The sequence below is a fragment of the Mustela nivalis genome (genome assembly GCF_964662115.1).
Source record: "Mustela nivalis genome assembly, chromosome: 8".
Classification (NCBI taxonomy): Eukaryota; Metazoa; Chordata; class Mammalia; order Carnivora; family Mustelidae; genus Mustela; species Mustela nivalis.
In genome coordinates this window covers 134201261-134217752 of record NC_139027.1, presented here as the reverse complement: position 1 = coordinate 134217752, position 16492 = coordinate 134201261, and the positions used below count along the sequence as shown (strand labels likewise).

General features: G+C 51.9%; 1 protein-coding gene across 8 annotated transcripts in view; it reads left to right on the top strand.

Annotated features, from left to right (window-relative positions):
* ATP9A (ATPase phospholipid transporting 9A (putative)) overlaps positions 1-14024 on the top strand; it is a 131964-nt gene extending 117940 nt beyond the window's left edge. For all 8 annotated transcript variants that reach the window (XM_082744925.1, XM_082744924.1, XM_082744929.1 and 5 more), the window contains 6 exons: positions 853-1008; positions 4056-4120; positions 5806-5914; positions 6520-6577; positions 8182-8385; positions 9681-14024. In XM_082744925.1, the coding sequence (XP_082601051.1) occupies positions 853-1008; positions 4056-4120; positions 5806-5914; positions 6520-6577; positions 8182-8385; positions 9681-9817 (729 nt within the window). In that variant the 3' untranslated portion in view covers positions 9818-14024. The remainder of the gene's footprint in view (positions 1-852; positions 1009-4055; positions 4121-5805; positions 5915-6519; positions 6578-8181; positions 8386-9680) is intronic.
* The last annotated feature ends 2468 nt before the right edge of the window (positions 14025-16492 follow it).

Here is a 16492-nt window from a genome sequence, read left to right as displayed (position 1 = left end):
CACTCCGTCTTACAGATGACGAGTGCTGATTTTTCGCGTGCCGACGCTTAAAAACAGAGTGTTTTGTTGTATCGTCAGGGCACCGTGAATGTACTTGTCACTTTCCCGTGGCCATCACAGTGTCCGTAAAAGCACCCGTCATCACGCTGTCTGCTGATGTCTTGGGGGTCAGAGAAGAATGTGGCGCAGTCTTCCCCTCACTAAAAGCTGCATTTTTTAAAAAGTTGGTGTGTTACAACAGTTCTTCTTTTTCTGTCCTTATTACCTCTGTGCTTGCCTTTTACTGTTCCCTCTGTCCTAACTTGTGACTTCTAAATGGCGACCGGCAAGAAGAGGGGTTCCCAGGATTGTCAGGACTTTGGGTTTAACAGGAGCACAGAGGCCCCAAGTGAGGGCCAGAGAGGCCGTCCTGTGCATTTGGTCCCACGGCCTCATGAATCGGGCGAATCCACTCTCCTGTGTCCTTTCTTCCCTCAGCTCCACCCCCCCCCCCCATCCTTACCGTTCACTCAGAGGAACAGACCGTCATAAGGTGCCTATGTCTGAGGATTCCTGGCTCTGGGTGCACACCATGGGTTGGGCGCACCCCCAAGATACTAGATCCCTTTGACCTCCACATTATAACTGTCTGTGACTTAGAGTGGTTTTTATTTAAATAAATTCCTCTTTTTCAAACACACGTAGACTCAGACCACCTACTGAGCCCAGCTTGAAACCAAAGAAGCTCTTCACTGAAGTTTTCCAAAGATCCCCTTATGGTGTCTTGCTTTTTCCATGGAAAACAAAACAAAACAAACGTGGTTGCCTTGACCTCCGGTGCTTCTGACGGTGCCCGTTTTGTGTGGCTTTCAGGAAGGCAAGCAGGCGTCTCTGGCGGCCGACTTCTCCATCACCCAGTTCAAGCACCTGGGCCGCCTGCTCATGGTGCACGGCCGCAACAGCTACAAGCGCTCGGCGGCCCTCAGCCAGTTCGTCATCCACAGGAGCCTCTGCATCAGCACCATGCAGGTGGGCGGGGGGGGGGGCAGGATGAGCGGGGGGGCAGGTAGGGGGCAGGTGGTGGGGGCAGGCGGTGCGACTCTGCTCACCCTCCCCGGGGCTAGCAGGGAAAAGGCCTGGAACTCGACCGTGCTTTGGAGCTGTGGCGCTCCCTGGCTGGTTGGTCGGTTGGTCGGTTGGTTGACTTTATTTTCCCACCTGACCAGTTTTAAATCCCCGCCGGGCCCCGTTCCAGCCCAACAGACCTTGGATTGCCCCAGGTCCTTCCTCTGGTGGCTGGGACAGGCCATCCTCGCCGTGGCGGGGTGGCTGCGAGCGTTAGCAGCGGGCCTGGCCCGTGCTTGGCAGGAGGGAGGTGTGTTGTTGCCCAGAGTTGTTAGGATTTTTTTTGCCAGAGGGAAGCGTGCAGAGTGAGATGCGGGCAAATACTCGGGTCTTGGATTTTCTGGATGTTCACGAAAGGGCCAGCAGAGAACGACCGCGGGAGAAGAACTTGTGTTCTCCAGCTCTTCCGACGCCCTGAGCACCTGGCTCCATGTCCACAGGGCAGCGTCTCGTACGGTCCTCATGGTCGCCTGCACCCATTGTACAGATGGGGAGCCTGAGGCTCCGTGAGGCTGAGAAACACGTGCAGTGTCTCTTGGGGGTTAGTCTGTATCAGGCGGGGACTCCAGAGCCCATGCTCTTGGTCGCGGTGTCCCCTCGAGTGCCTGCGATGCAGGGAGGCCTGGATCGCTGCCTCGGCTCGTGTGGGCTCTCAGGTGGGGCAGCAGAGCCTGTGGCCCTGTCACGGTTCCGCCTCCAGACATCCCGGGTGGGAGTCCAGCTGGGCCGCCCCATTGTTCAGCTTCGCGGGAGTAACGTCTTGTTCCCATCTTGTTTCTCACCAAAGAATTCCAGGGCACTTTCCCCACCTCCTCTCTCGCTGGCTCCTTTCACATCCGTCATCGGTCTGTGGCAACTAAGTGTGCACTAGGAGGAAGGCCAAAGGGTGGGAAAGAACACATTTTAGGTGTTTTAGGTGCTGAAAAATGATTGACGGATGCATTCCCCTTCATGGACGTTTGGTGAAAATATCCCAGTTAAGTAGTAGGAATGTAGGGGTGATGGGACTTGAAACCCACGTCTCCTTCTGACCACACCACTACATATCTCTGAGACCTTGAGAGCCCGCTGGGTCTCAGTCTTCCATCCATGAATGGGGATGATAAGACCTGCCTTGCCTCTCAGATGAGGCTCCTTTGAGAAGCAGAGCTCTGTAAGGCGTCAAGTGCTGAAGGCATCCTTTCCCCTCGTCATAAAACCACAGGGCGAGGTATCCAGTGAGGGGATGTTTTAATCTGTGGGAAAGGCACTTACTTGCCACATAAAAGGCTTCCTCCCTTTCTGAGGAAGTGAAGCGATGCTGTTTGTGTACATGAGACTCTCCCCTTCTTCTGGCCTCTTTCTCACCTTCTGGGGGTCGTTTTAGGTTTTCAACATCTATTGTATTTGTGAACATAGGAGCCTTAAAGTGATTTTTTTGGTCAACGTGACCTACACCCAAACAGCTGTTACGGTTCCTCAGACCACATCTGTACTTTTGTGTTAGCTCGTGGGTGGCGCTCTGGATCCGTCCCTGGGAGACTGATCGCTCACCGCTGGGCAGGCGCACAGAAGCCGGGCTGGCCGAGCTGACTTCTGTAAAGCCTGTATGTTGTCGCTCTCAACATCAATTTAGAAAAAAACTTCAGGATGGGAAATTGTTCTTTGGGGCTGTAGAAAAAAAATCTCGCTGTCCACTGTGCTGAAAGTGGCTGGCTGAGGACAAGTCCCTCTTGGAGCCGCACCTTGCCGTCGGTCTCGTTGATAGATGTGGCCGTAGTTTTTTTTTCCCCTCAGGTGTTCTCTCCACGATGAAGGCTTTATGGCCAACCCGGCCCTTTTAGAGGAAGGAGGCTCTTGACGTTGATTTACAAAATGAAACACCAGATTCTTGATGTTTTTACAACCATCCTTTCTGTGCTGCAGCCCAGCTGGGGTGGAAAGTCATTTGAAAGGCGGCTTTCACCTTCCAGTTCTGAAATATGACCAGGGTACAGCTGGGGCTGTCCACGACCTTGGCCCCGGGTGGCACCTGCGTTCCGAGCTCTGTATCAGACAAACTCCTACAGCAGGTGATGGGGGGCGAGACACCTCTGGTGCCACGACCTTTCCAGTCGTCAGGCTGGCTCGGGCTGTCTCTTGTATTCAGCTTTTGAAAAGCCTCTTGTCGTTGTCTCTGGCCTCTTTTTGGTTTTCGGCCCCTAGGAATTCGCTTTGGAGGCCACTTTCCTTCCGTGAGCCTGTCGATGCCCAGAGACAGAAGTAACGGAGTGTCAAGTCTGATTTTATCTCCCCAGCCTGGTTTTCACGGCCAGTAGCTCCTGTTTTCCAAGTCAGGAAGCAGACATTTCAGGGAGCGTTTGGAAAGGTCTTTATTGCTCTTGTCTAACAAGGGCAGCAGGTTATGGGCTCTTTGTAAAAATTTCCAGAAACGGTAAAATGTGTCCTGTAAGAGGGGCTGTGCCTTCTCTGCTGCCCCGCCCCCGGGGAGCTGGAGTATGGAGCTGGGATTGAGCCCCACAGTGCCCTTTACCTGCTCAGAGTCCCCTCCTGTGAAATGCAGGAGATAGGACTGGATCTCATGGGTGGTTCTGGGGGTTCATGGGGATCGCACAGGGTATTTCTGGGTCCAGCCTGTGTCCTCTAACGTCAGTGTTCACAGAGCGGTGGAGAGTGGTCCTTGGTGCTAAACCACCTGGGAACGACTCCTGGCTCCTGTCACTTACGAGCTGTGTTATCTTGGGCAAGTCCCTTAACCTCTCTGTGCCTTACTGTTGTCGTCTGTAATAGGGGTTGATGATAACAGTACCGACCTCATGAGGTGGTTGTAATCGTGGAATGAGCTGGTTTCCTTAAAGCACTCACAGCTGTGCAGGGGATGTTTGTGCTGTGTTAAGTGTTGACTGCTACTTTATAAGTGTAGGGATTTTTGTCACGATTTTTGTTAACATCCTCCTTTCTTGTTGGCACAGGCGGTCTTTTCATCCGTGTTTTACTTTGCCTCCGTTCCTCTCTATCAAGGATTCCTCATCATTGGGTAAGAAAATGTAGGCAGGGTATTAATTTTTTATGAAACCTCTCAAAAATGCCAGAGATGAGCGAGGAAACGTACTGTCTAGGCTGTTCAGTCCCCAAGTTGCCAGCGATGCCGTTTAGAATCTTCTCGGATTCAAAAGTTTTTTTTGTTTTGTTTTGTTTTGTTTTTTTAAAGATTTTATTTATTTATTTGACAGACAGAGATCACAAGTAGGCAGAAGAGAGGCAGGCAGAGAGAGAGGAGGAAGCAGGCTCCCCGCTGAACAGAGAGCCCGACATGGGGCTTGATCCCAGGACCCTGGGATCATGACCCGGGCTGAAGGCAGAGGCTTTAACCCACTGAACCACCCAGGCACCCCTCACAAGATTTTTTGAACTGACAAGCCTGGAACCAGATTGAGGAAGTGGGGTCTGATATGTCTGTGGTTCATAGCCCTTGGCCATTTGGACCTGGAGATGGAATAATGCTTGCCCAGAAGAGTCTGAGCTGACCGGTGATTAGCAATCAAAGCAAGAGCAAAGGTTCAGACTCGGTGATTTCATTGTGGTCTTAGAAAAAGTGAAAGGGGAGCTCTGGAAAGTACCTTCCCTGCCATGGACCCCAGTAGAATCTTCTGCTGCTGGGTCTCTAAGGTGGCCCAGAGCCTTGATCTCTTTGGCGGGGGCTGGGGGGGCACGTGCCTAACGGAGCTTCACTGCTGCGTGCCCCTGATCTGCTAGACTAGGGTGTCCCTGGGACACTTGCTGCCCTCAAACCCAACCCCATTCCTGACTTGGAATTCATGAGGTTTCTTGTGATCCTTCGGAGAAAGTGTTCAGTCTTTGAATTGCCAGATGGGTGGAATTTGGGTACCACACGCCCTAGATGGAGACCCATGTAGGCCGTGCTCCTGGTCGTGAAAGGGGCAGGAGCACAGAAAGGCCGGCTGGCCCTGGGGGAGAATCTTACCAAAGTTGCCTGCCTTCTTCTTTTTATGTTGGCCCATTCACTCTGACAGTGGACAGTGAAATTCTGCTTGCTTCTAATTGGACGGGTGGACATCTTTTGTTAGGTCCCAGAAAAACAAAAGAACATGCCAGAGTGTAGGCAGGGGCTCCTGGAGCTTGGCTGCATGTGGCCTTCCATGACTGGACCCCTTGTCCCTCTCTGATCCCATTTCCTTCTCTCTCCCTCTCACTCATACAGCCAGCTGCACTGGCTGCCTTGCTGTTCTTCAAACAAGATGCACTCCTGCCTCAGGGCCTTTGCACATGCTGCCTCTTTGCCTGCGATGCTCTTCCCTCCACTTGGGCCTGACTGCCTCTCACCTTCTCTGGGTGTTTACTCAAATGTCACATCCTTTGGGCACCCTCTCGAAAATGACACCACCCCCATGTCTCCTTCCCTCCCCTCCATTAGAGTTTCCTTCTTAGCACGTACCTGCAACACACAGTGTAGTTCACCGACTCTGTTGACTCACTGACTAGTATGAAAGCTCTCTGAGGGCAGATGTTTCCATCAGTTTTTCATCTGAATCTCCCAAGCTTAAAATCAGCCCTGGCACAGAACAGGCACGCAGTGGGCGGTTGTTGAAGGAATGAATGGGTGGAGATTGGGCTGCAGAAGCTGGAGAAATGAATTGCTCATTTTCCTTCGGCTGGGTCTTACCTGTGGTGATTTCCGCCCCTCCCTCCCCCCACCCCCAGGTACTCCACCATTTACACCATGTTTCCTGTGTTTTCTCTGGTCCTGGACAAAGATGTCAAGTCGGAAGTTGCCATGCTGTATCCTGAGCTCTACAAGGATCTCCTCAAGGTTCACTGGACTCCCCCTCCCCTCCCTCAGTCCTGCCTCCCCCCTCCCCTTCTCTCTCCCTCTCTCCCTACTGCTAATTGATTTCACACAGACCCTCCGTATCTGGTTGGAGCACACTGACTGGAACTGCTAGTTTGGTAGAGGAAGGCGTGGGATTTTATTTTATTTTTCTTAAAAAAGTAGTATTTGCGCTTGTAAAGAATATTGAACAGTACAGCAATATGTGTACTACTGCAGTGTGTTGCCAACAAACCAACTAACAACTTAAAAAAGAAACGCCTGACGGTTCCATCCTCCAGCCTTAGCTGGTGTCTGCTCCTGGAAACGTCCTTGCCTACGCTTCCAAAAAGTGTGTGCGTGCTGCCTGTGGTGTGGTGTGTGTGGTGTGTGTCGGTGTAGGATTTATTTGTCCCCAAGGAATTTTACTGAAGAGCAGATTTATTTCCACCTTCTATTAATTCTCTTTAAAAAATGTAATTTCTCTAGTGAGTTCAGATATGAGCAAGACCCCCCCCCTTTATTTTTAAATGAAAACAGGCAGATTGCCTCGTTAGTGGAGGAGCCCAGCATGGTAGTAACCTGTTCTTTCTCGCTTCCTCATTTAGGGAAGACCGTTGTCCTACAAGACCTTCCTAATATGGGTTTTGATTAGCATCTATCAAGGTAAGGCAGTGCACAGGGTCAACTTGACTGTTGTCTGTAGAGCATGAAGGGAAGAAGCTGGAACCCTAAAATTTGGTTAAGGAGCGGGACAGTGTGCCCCAGGGAGGCCCTGCTCGGCATGTTCTGAGGACTAGAACATTCAGCAGAGCAGTAGATCTGAGAGGTGGTGCCGTCTGCCTCATGAGATAAAGTCAGAGAAAAAGATAACGGATACTACTCAAAACCTGCCAAGATGCTTAAGCCATTGTAACAAAAAGCGGTTGCTTTCTGGGATGTTCTGATACTTTTTCTGAGGTCAAGTTCTAGTTTTTGAAAGATGTGTTTACCTCAGCAGCCTCCAGAGAGGGCCCCTGGATTGCAGAGACTGTAGGATGACTTGTAGGAGAAGAAAATATCCAGACCCTTCTGGTGTTTAATTCTGTCTTTATGTATGTTTTATAATGTGCATATAATTATGTCATGGTCCTGGTATCTGTCTGTGTCTGCCCAAGCACCGACATAGAATTTACAGATGCACGTTGTGTATTGGGAGGTCTTACTGACAGGGCATGCAACCAGAAGGTGTAGAAACCAGTGAATTTGTTGGCAGGAGGTTAAATTGTCATTAAAAAAATAGAGGGGGGCATTTTTAAGAAGTCTCTCAAAGTAGAATATGTGCATCGATTATGCAGCTACGTTTTATATATAGAATTTCATAGACAATGAGCAGGAAGCGCCGTATCAGCCCTCCCTCTCGAACCCTGTCGTGGTGGGCGGTGGTGTGAGGAGTTTTGGGGTTTAGCATCTAGTAATACTCTGGCACTGCACCATGGGTTTGGTTTCTGCTGTGCTAGGTACGGACCCCGTACCCTCCGCCACTTTCCTTTCTCACCTTGTTCCAGGGGCAGGACACTGAGTGTCTCTGGGCTCCCTCTGTCATTTCGTGTGTGGGGGAGAGGGGTGGTTAAGATAACACATGACCGAAGATTCACCATCTTAACCCTTCTTAGGGGCACAGTTCGCTAGCGCACAGTGCATTCACGTGGTGAGTTACGATGTACATTTACAGTGTTACACTGTTGCAAGAAAACAGCCGCAGAACTTTTCCATCTTGGCAAGTGGAAACTCTGTCCCCATCCCCGCTTCCCTTTCATCTCTATGGAGGTGACTACTTTGGATCCCTCCTAGAAGTAGAATATCCACAGTATTTGCCTTTTTGTGACCGCTTGCCTCTGTCATTTTAAATAATAAAGTTTCAATTTCTCTTTCCTGTTCCATCCACCCCGGATAGTTCCTCTTTCCTGTCTCTCCTGATTTTCTTCTCTCCATCTCTCTCCCTCCTTCTTTCTCTCCCTTTCCTCCCTCTCCCCTACAGTTTTAGACTCCTTATTATATAAAGTCCAGTGGGAAAATAGGAAACCAGGACAGGGCACCTCTTTCAAACCTCCATAAAGCACCACTCGTCAAGCGCCATCTTTCATGTCTAAACAGAAAACAAACAGAAAGGAGCCCCTGCTTGGGAGCAGGCCTTGAGGGCCTTGGGAGCCCCGGATAGGGAGGGCGAGGGGGAGGGTGGCGGCTGCGGGCCGAACCGTGTGGGACGCCGGCTTCCTCTGCCTTCGCAGGGAGCACCATCATGTACGGGGCCCTGCTGCTGTTTGAGTCCGAGTTCGTGCACATCGTGGCGATTTCCTTCACGTCGCTGATCCTCACCGAGCTGCTGATGGTGGCCCTGACCATCCAGACATGGCACTGGCTCATGACGGTGGCCGAGCTGCTCAGTCTGGCCTGCTACATCGCCTCCCTGGTGTTCCTACACGAATTCATCGGTAAGACACCTTCCAGCCCCTCCCCTCCCCCTGCAGCCGCAGCCTGGCCGTGGGGTCTCGGCCCCCCCCCCCCGGGACCCGTCCTGAGCTCTTTGTCCTCCAGGCCTTGGCACTTAGTGGTCCCCATGTTGTTCCTGGCGTCCTCTTGGGGCAAGTGGCAGCTGTGACTCAGCTTCCTGGAACAGAGGCTCTCCGGCTTGATGTCAGTAGGGTTTCCTTTGAAAAGCACACTGTGTGATCTGGCTTAGAAGGGATCCCATTGAGTTCAGCAAAGACTGGCTGGGGTTCTCCAGGGAGCTGGTCACTGCGCCGGGCTCCGGGGGGCTGTGGAGAGGTCAGACGTCCAGGTCTCGCTCATGAATAAGGGATAGCCCCACAGGATGTGTCCTCATCACGGGGTGGAGAAACTCCGCCTTTCCCTGATAACCCCTCCGATGACGTCTCTTGCTGGTCAGCAAACGGTCCTTCAGGTTCGGGTAAAGGGAAGACGGACATCTGCGAAAAGTGAAGTCTTCGAGGAGTTTCACACTTGTCCCCAGAGTCCGTCCGATGGGTTTCGTGAGCACCTGTCATGTGCTCTGTGGCTTGGGGTGGTGAGCTCTGCCCTCGGGAAGCTGCCACGGGCCGGATGGGCAGCTGTGTGTGGGCTCCAGGGCCGGGCATTCAGCGGGACTGTGGCCGGTGCCAGCCACCTGCCTCCCACCCCCTCCTGTGCGCCACTGTGCGGAAGCTCGTGAACCCTGCTCTGCTCTCACAGAATCCTCTGGACTGCGGGCTTACTGTCCTGCAGCAGATGGGGGCACCCGTCCTTAGCTGGAAGCCCCAGGAGGCTACCCCCCGTTTCCAGCTTGGCACTGCCCTCAGGCCCGGCTGCCCGTAGCTTTGGTGATCATTCCAGAGGCAAAGGGAAAATGAAGGGAAACGAGGGGAAAAGCCTTTCTGCTCTTGGGCGGTGGGTGGATATACAAAATCCGACGTGCTGTCAGATTCCACAGCAGAAACACCCGTAAGAATCGTTTGTGCCCCTGGTTTTCTTTCCCCGGTGCTGGAAACAGCATTTCACTGACTGTCCGTGAATTCAGCCGCAGAAGCAGGTCAGAGAGAGGAGGGGCCGGGGAGAGTCCAGGCCCTGGGAGACTGAGCCGAAGGAAAGGGCCAGTGTCGGTAATGGGATCCCATGCAGAGACAGCTCTGCCCCCACTTACCCCCCATCAGAGCTGTGCCGGCTATTCTGAGCCGCATAGGCCTTCCAGAACATTCCGCCCACTCACCACAGTCTTCCCGTTTGCTTGCAGATGTGTACTTTATCGCCACTCTGTCGTTCTTGTGGAAGGTGTCCGTGATCACTCTGGTCAGCTGCCTGCCCCTGTACGTTCTCAAGTACCTGCGGAGACGGTTCTCCCCGCCCAGCTACTCGAAGCTCACGTCGTAGGCGGCGCCGACCCAGGGCGCCGCGGCCTCGGCGCTCTCCTGCCGGGCAGAGTTCAAGTTGCGTTTTTCTTACCTGCTGCCTGTGGGTCGTGCAGGCCTCGCTAACACGTGCAGTTTTGACGCGAAGAGGCTCCGCGTGGGGTCCTGACGCCGGACGATCGGGGAGGTCCCTGGAGGGGACCCCGCGGGCCTGCTCGGGCCCCTCGCGGTTCGGCCCGCAGCGAATGTACATATGTTAAAGCCGGCGGCTCCGCTGACGATTAATCCGTGGGTCACTGGGCAAGCTTCCGAGGACTTGCTTTCTGTTGTCATGCGATAAGGGTTTCTGTCTAGTTGACGATCGTAGAGGGGTTTCTGTTTTTGTGTTCAGCAGTCCTCATGTGTGTGTACTCTTTACATCTTTCTCACTCTTAAAAGCTGGCTTCGGAGAAATGTAAAAGCCCTTGGGATAGGTTTGTGGGGAAAGACAGTGACTTCGGTAGAAAGTTACGCAGGCAGTCATCTCGAGGGGGAGATGCGGCTTGTCCTGTCCGAGGCAGTGCTGCTCTCTGAGGCCGCACCGGCTTCCTAGAGTGACATAGAGCAAAGGAGAGAGAGACAGAGGGTGCCACCAATCCAGTCTGGCCTCTTCCCTCGGACTCAACACCTCCAGCCCTCGACTTAGCTCCACCTGCCACCTCGTCAAAGAATTTTCGGAGATGTTCTCCTGCTTTCTTCGGACCTGGTAACGATAACCAAGCCGGCGGCCGGCTGAGGACACCCTCCGACATTTTCAGCAGAGTTGTTGCAGCAGGAAACGTGCCACTGAACAGCTCCTCAATGTGTCGACAGACGGATAAGAGACTCCACTAATTCTTTAGACAATGTTGCACATGTGGCCGGGCCCGTCCGAGTCCTGAGTGCAAGGTCAGGGACGGGGGGCTCTCTGCTCCACAGACGTCTGTTTCCCATTAGGAGGCTGAATGACTAAGGCAGAGGCATATCCCATGTTGCTGTGCGTCGTTCGTTGGGGCAGCCCCGGTGGGAGGAGGCCCAGGCTGCCGCTCCAGGACCCTGGGGTCTGGGGTCCATCACACTGCCTACGGCTTTCGAAGGGAACTTGCTTAAAGGCAGCTGGCAGTATCGATTCCCGCCCCCCCGCGCCTCCCCACGGGGATAGACTACACACCCATGTGTTTCTCATAAAGCTGTGGCTTCTCGTTTCAGAGGAGGAAGGGGGTGTGCAAGGCCTGGACCTGGCAGGGCAAGGCATCCTCGGGGTTCTGAGTCCCTCGGCGCCTGCCATCAGGGCTTGGCCGGTTGATCTTCCAGAGCTGACCATGCTCGAGATCTTGGACTTGGATGAATTCCTTTGGCCCCTTCTGCTTGTGTGGGCTTCAGGGCTGCGGGTTCCGGCTGGTGGTGGCACCCACTACCCTCTGGGCAGCCGGCTCTGGGGGAGCTGGGGGTGCGTGGAGCAGGCGGTGGTCCCCTTGCCCGGGAGCGCTCTTCATACGCTCCTGCGTGGGTGCTGCCCCTTTGAAACTTCATAAAATGCCCGCAGGTTTCAGGCACCGGTAAGCTGGCTGCTGATGTGCTTCTGTGTGAAGACTGTGCGTTTCTGCATTCGTCTTTGCCTGCTCCTGCCGGCTATTCCTGCCGCACAGACCCACAGAGAATACAGGTTGCAGTGGGTGAATAGTTAGTTGGGATTAGGACCTTGGTCTAAAACTCGATGAAAGATCGAACACGTCTGACTTCTTCCTGAGTGATGTTTCCCAGTTTCAAAGGGAGGGGAGCTGAGTGTGGGGCTCAGAGGTTCACACTTGGTTCTGTCTTTTTGGAAGGCTGATGATAAGTCTTACGTTGTTCTGTTCTGAGTTTGTAAACCGCGATCCTGGCCTTCTGCACAGACGGGATGGCTCCTGGGGTAGGTCTTAAGGAACCATTGCTGGGAAATGGCAGACGTTCAGCAGATAGTGGGAGGTGGTCTCTCTGGTTTTATCCCTCAAGTCCCAAGTGATCCAGGTGTGTGAGTTGACTTTTAAAGTCCACACCTGAGCTGCTGCTTGCCATCTCCCAGGAAGGAAGCTTTCCAGAGAGGCTGAAGAAGCCCTCCAGCCCGACCTCCGCCTGGAAGTTGATGGATGTCTGTCTTGCTGTTAAAAACCATGTTCTGTTGTCTCAGCCGCACTCTAGTAGAGGCAGTCAAGGGCCAGAGGGACCGAAATCCAAGTGGAGCCCAGACCACCATCACTGGGCAGCCTGCGTACACCACCTGCTGGGGGGCGTTGAGTGTCCAGGAACGTGTGTGCCCTCAAAGGGTGGGAGCCTCCAGTCGGTGAGAGTCCAGGATGGTCGCCTGCCCAGGTCAGCCTCATCCCGGCAGAGAGAAGGGCGGCACACGCGGGATATCTTAGTTGGGGGGAGGACAAACACTGGAGCTACTTCACAGGAAGCTCCTGAGTTCATTAACCTTAAGCATAAGGATTCTGTTGATCTTTTTCTCGGTTTCCCAATCTGGAAAGAATTTAAGAAGCACCACTGACCCCTTCCCCTCACCTTGGACCTCAGTGGGACCTAAGTCTGTGATAGCTGATTTAATTCGAGGCCAGAGGCCCCACAACACGCAATCAGTGCTGTTCAAACGTTTCTCCTTAAAGTAGAAATGACAACCCCCCGACCCTCTGACACCGTTATGTATTTGTGTCCCAGGAAGCACTTTTGTTTTATCATGATTTTTGCTTGATCTTGCGGTGATGGTTGTGTGTGCGCGAGGACCGTGGGATCTGTTTGTGGTTTCTCCTTTCCCCTTCCTCCCTCGAAGAAAACGACCAGACGATCTTCTCCATCTTCAGTGATTTCTGGTGCCTGACAGTGTGGATCCTCATTTGGCAGCTGTGTGGGCACAGGTGCGTGTTGCCCGCGGTGCTGGGCCAGGCCAGTTGCATTGGCCGTGGCTGCTAGGAGTGGCAGACGTGGCTCCCGAGCCCTGGAGGGCATCCCTGGGGGCATCCTAACATTGGGGCAAACCACCTGTTTGTAGCCGCCGGGAGCTGGGAGATCAAGAGCTGGGATGTCCCCCACTGCGACGGTCGTGTTCTCCGGGTCCCCGGCCAGCGTCCCCTAATAAGTGAAGCCCTTTTGTGTCCTAGTAATCTTGAATGTCTGCTGACCCCTTCCCTCGGTGTGTTCTCTGCTGAAAGTTAAGGTCACACTGACAACTTTTGAATGTATTTTGAGTTTTGTGCTCATTGGAAATTGACACAATAATGCCTATTCTTCCTCCAGACTTTGCTTTTATACTTTGTTTTGTTTTTACTGGGGTGGGGATGGGAACGCCCTCATGCCTTTATGGGGCAGCATTTTAAACCTTTGCCAAAATTGCCGATGGGACCTACATGTGCTTCCGCTCCATCCTATTGAAGGCAAACACCTGTCAGCTGTTTTTTATCTTTAATCTCCTGTGTGTGTTTCAGTGCGTGTGTGTATGTGACTGTGTCATCTCCAGTTTTTGGATGAGATGCTTGGTTTGCATTAAAATCCCGTTACTCCCAGCTTTGTTTTCATTAAGAAACCTAACAAGGAGCTTTGTAAATACAACCGATTTTATTTCTCCTCCCTTCCTTTAATGTAAAGGAAATTGTTGCTTATACTTACGGGGAAATATTTCCATTAATGATGTTCATTTTGTCTTGGACAAGTGTATGTTTCTGAATGGAGCGGAGAGGCAGATGATGTCGTGAGCAGCGCCCCAATGACCTTGAGCTCCGCAGCACCTCCTTGCTCCGCGGCAGCTGTACCCGTGGACCCGTCCTGGTCACCGCATGGTCACGGGTGCCGTCTGTTCAGGTTGCTGGGTTCCGTCAGTGAATACTGCGTTTGTTGGGGATGGGGGCAGGGACAAGTGGCGGGGGGGTGCACAGAAAAAGCTGTGGCTAAATTACGATTTTGTCGCTCTGGGGCTAACTGTAAACTCTCCTAGGAGTCCGTGGCCGTCCCATTAGTAGGTTAGTAGAGTCCGCCTTGCAGACTCTCACCAGGACAGTATTTTGTCATGAGAGAGCAGCTCTGGTACAGGATGCTTTAATTTAGCAGGGACTCCCAGATGATTTAAATTCTCGATCCTGTGATGATACCCATGTGATGCTGCGTGCTCCGAGCGGTTCTCCTTTCATTGTCTGCCAGCCCAGCCCGTTGCTGTTGCCCAATAAAGCTTGTGTACTTTATGCCTCGAAGGGATCATTTTAATTTGTGCGGAACCATGAATTCTGGTGTCAAAATGAAGGCTTTTTATTATAATGCTGTTTTCTGTGTAACTCACGGTACAAAAAGTGTAAATGGCTTTTTCTCCAGTTAAAGTTAACTGCGATTTTGGCAAAAAGAAAAAGGAAAAAAAAAAAACACCCCATTCCCAACCCATGCATTGTTGTTTATTCTCTACTGTCGTCTGTTACAGACATGGCATAATTTCAAAAGGTGATCGATAGAAGTAGGAAAAAGAGCATTTTATAAGATTCATTTTTTATTTATACGCACAGTCCTTGATCAGTTCAGAAACCTTTTAAAAAAATTTTTTTAAAAATTTAAAAAATTTTTTTCATGTGTTTTTTTAAAGACTTTATTTGTTTATTCGACAGAGATCACAAGTAGGCAGAGAGGCAGACAGAGAGAGAGAGGAGGAAGCAGGCTCCCTGCTGAGCAGAGAGCCATGCAAGGCTTGATCCCAGGACCCTGGGATCATGACCTGAGCCGAAGGCAGAGGCTTTAACCCACTGAGCCACCCAGGTGTCCCACTTTTTTTTTTTTTTTTTTTAAATCAGGTGATAGATTTAGGAATCTATCCAGTCACTGTGGGTATTAAGGGGGGCACGTGTGGTGACAAACACTGGGTGATACACGCAACTCATGAATCCCTGAGCGCTGTAGCAGTGCTAATGACGTCTTACACCATGGCTAGCTGAGCATAATAAAAAAGGAATGCAGTCACCTAAGTTTGAGGCAGAAGAGGTTTGCAAGCTGTTGTGTACGAAGCAGAGGACATGTTTTATTCATTTCACCCAGTGCCTCTCAGCCAGGGGCGCTTTTGTCCCCCAAGGGACTCACAGTAGTGCCAGAAGGCATTTTCGGTTGTCCCTGTTGGGGTGGGCTGCTGAGGGACCTAATGAGGGAGAAGCCAGCGATGCTGCAGGACGGCCCCCACAACATGGAATTAGTCGGCGCCAGATGTCCGGCGTGCCAAGGTTGAGAGTCCTCGTCCCCATCCCCCTGCCTCCCGCACGCGTCCGTGTTATCATTTGCAGGAGACTTTCTTCATTTCCAGAGGATCGCAGCGTTGGGAACGCCCGAATCTCAGGAAACCAGCTACGCACACGCCCAACTAGCCCAATGTTTTAATTAGGAGCTATTTGAGGTGTGAGCTGGTGGTTTCCTCCTACTGGCCGGAAGGGTCATCCTCCGCTTATCAAATAGAAAGAGAATCGTAAACCAGCAGCATCTCAGTCCCGTGGCAGCTCCTCTGAGCGGGTCGGAGGCGTGTGCTCTCAGCCCCTGGGATGTGGGCTCCAGCGGGGTAGACCGACCCATGGTACTTTTCCTTAGTGGGGTGCTCGCGAAGTAGCCGCCTGGGCTGTGAAATTCCATGGGCGAGCGGACACTGCTCCCTTCGCGCCACTAGGGGGAACTTGAGATTGAAAGACCTTTATGTTTCCTGTTTTCAACCACCAGGAAGGTCCTCGCGCCCAGCTGCTGTGTTCAAGACGCGGCTTTCATAGCTCAGAACTGATTTCATGGCCAACGGCTCCGTCAAAAACAGACATTGCTTTTTATGTTGTTGACCAGACTATTTTGCTGGGCTTCGCTTTAAAAAAAAAAAAAAAAACCACGCACAAAAAAACTAGGGTTTGAAGGGGCGGGGAGTGTGTGGGAGATGAATATTTATTTGATCTTGGATATTTGTATTCTTGAATATTTGGCAACGGGGAGGCCTTACCCTACTCCTTATTCAGGCTAATAAGGTTTTGAGACGAAATGTTCCAACACCCCAAGTACTTTAACTGTTTTTGTTATGAAACTTTTCAGGGTGACATGAAGCCTGGCGGTATTTGTGAAGAGATCTATAAATGATGGATTTGCTCACCTCAAAATAGAACTGTAGTTCGCTCCAAACTTTCCAGAAGTCGAGCACAGTAACAGAATTCATTCAGGACTTGCTAATTTCCTACTTGAAACGGGTTACATAACAAGAACAGCCCCGTCTTCGTGCCTCTCAAAACTCCCCATGCAGTGATGGTGAAATGTATCATTAAAAGCTAGAAATAGCTTTGCTCAACTCTGGGAAAAAGAGGAGGTTTTTTTTCCCCTGATAGCTCCCCCTTTCCTTCACCCAAACATTGCATAATGTTAAAAAAAAAAGTCAACTCTTTCCGTGGGATTTAATTTCATTCTCCATGTGGCTGTGGTCGGAGGGTAACTGCAGCGCTCTGGGGGCTGGCAGATTTTTGGGGGATCACGCATGCCCGGATCAGTTTCCATCCGAAGCCTTAGCAGACAAACACGCCCGATCCTGGGGTTTCTCCCTTTCCCCTCCTCTCCCCCTTTGGTGGATGGGAAGACGTAGCGTCTTCTCAGAGAGCCTGCCTTCTCTTAGGAACGTCAAAGCCAAGCCACCCCTCAGCCTTCCATGTTGAGGTTTGGA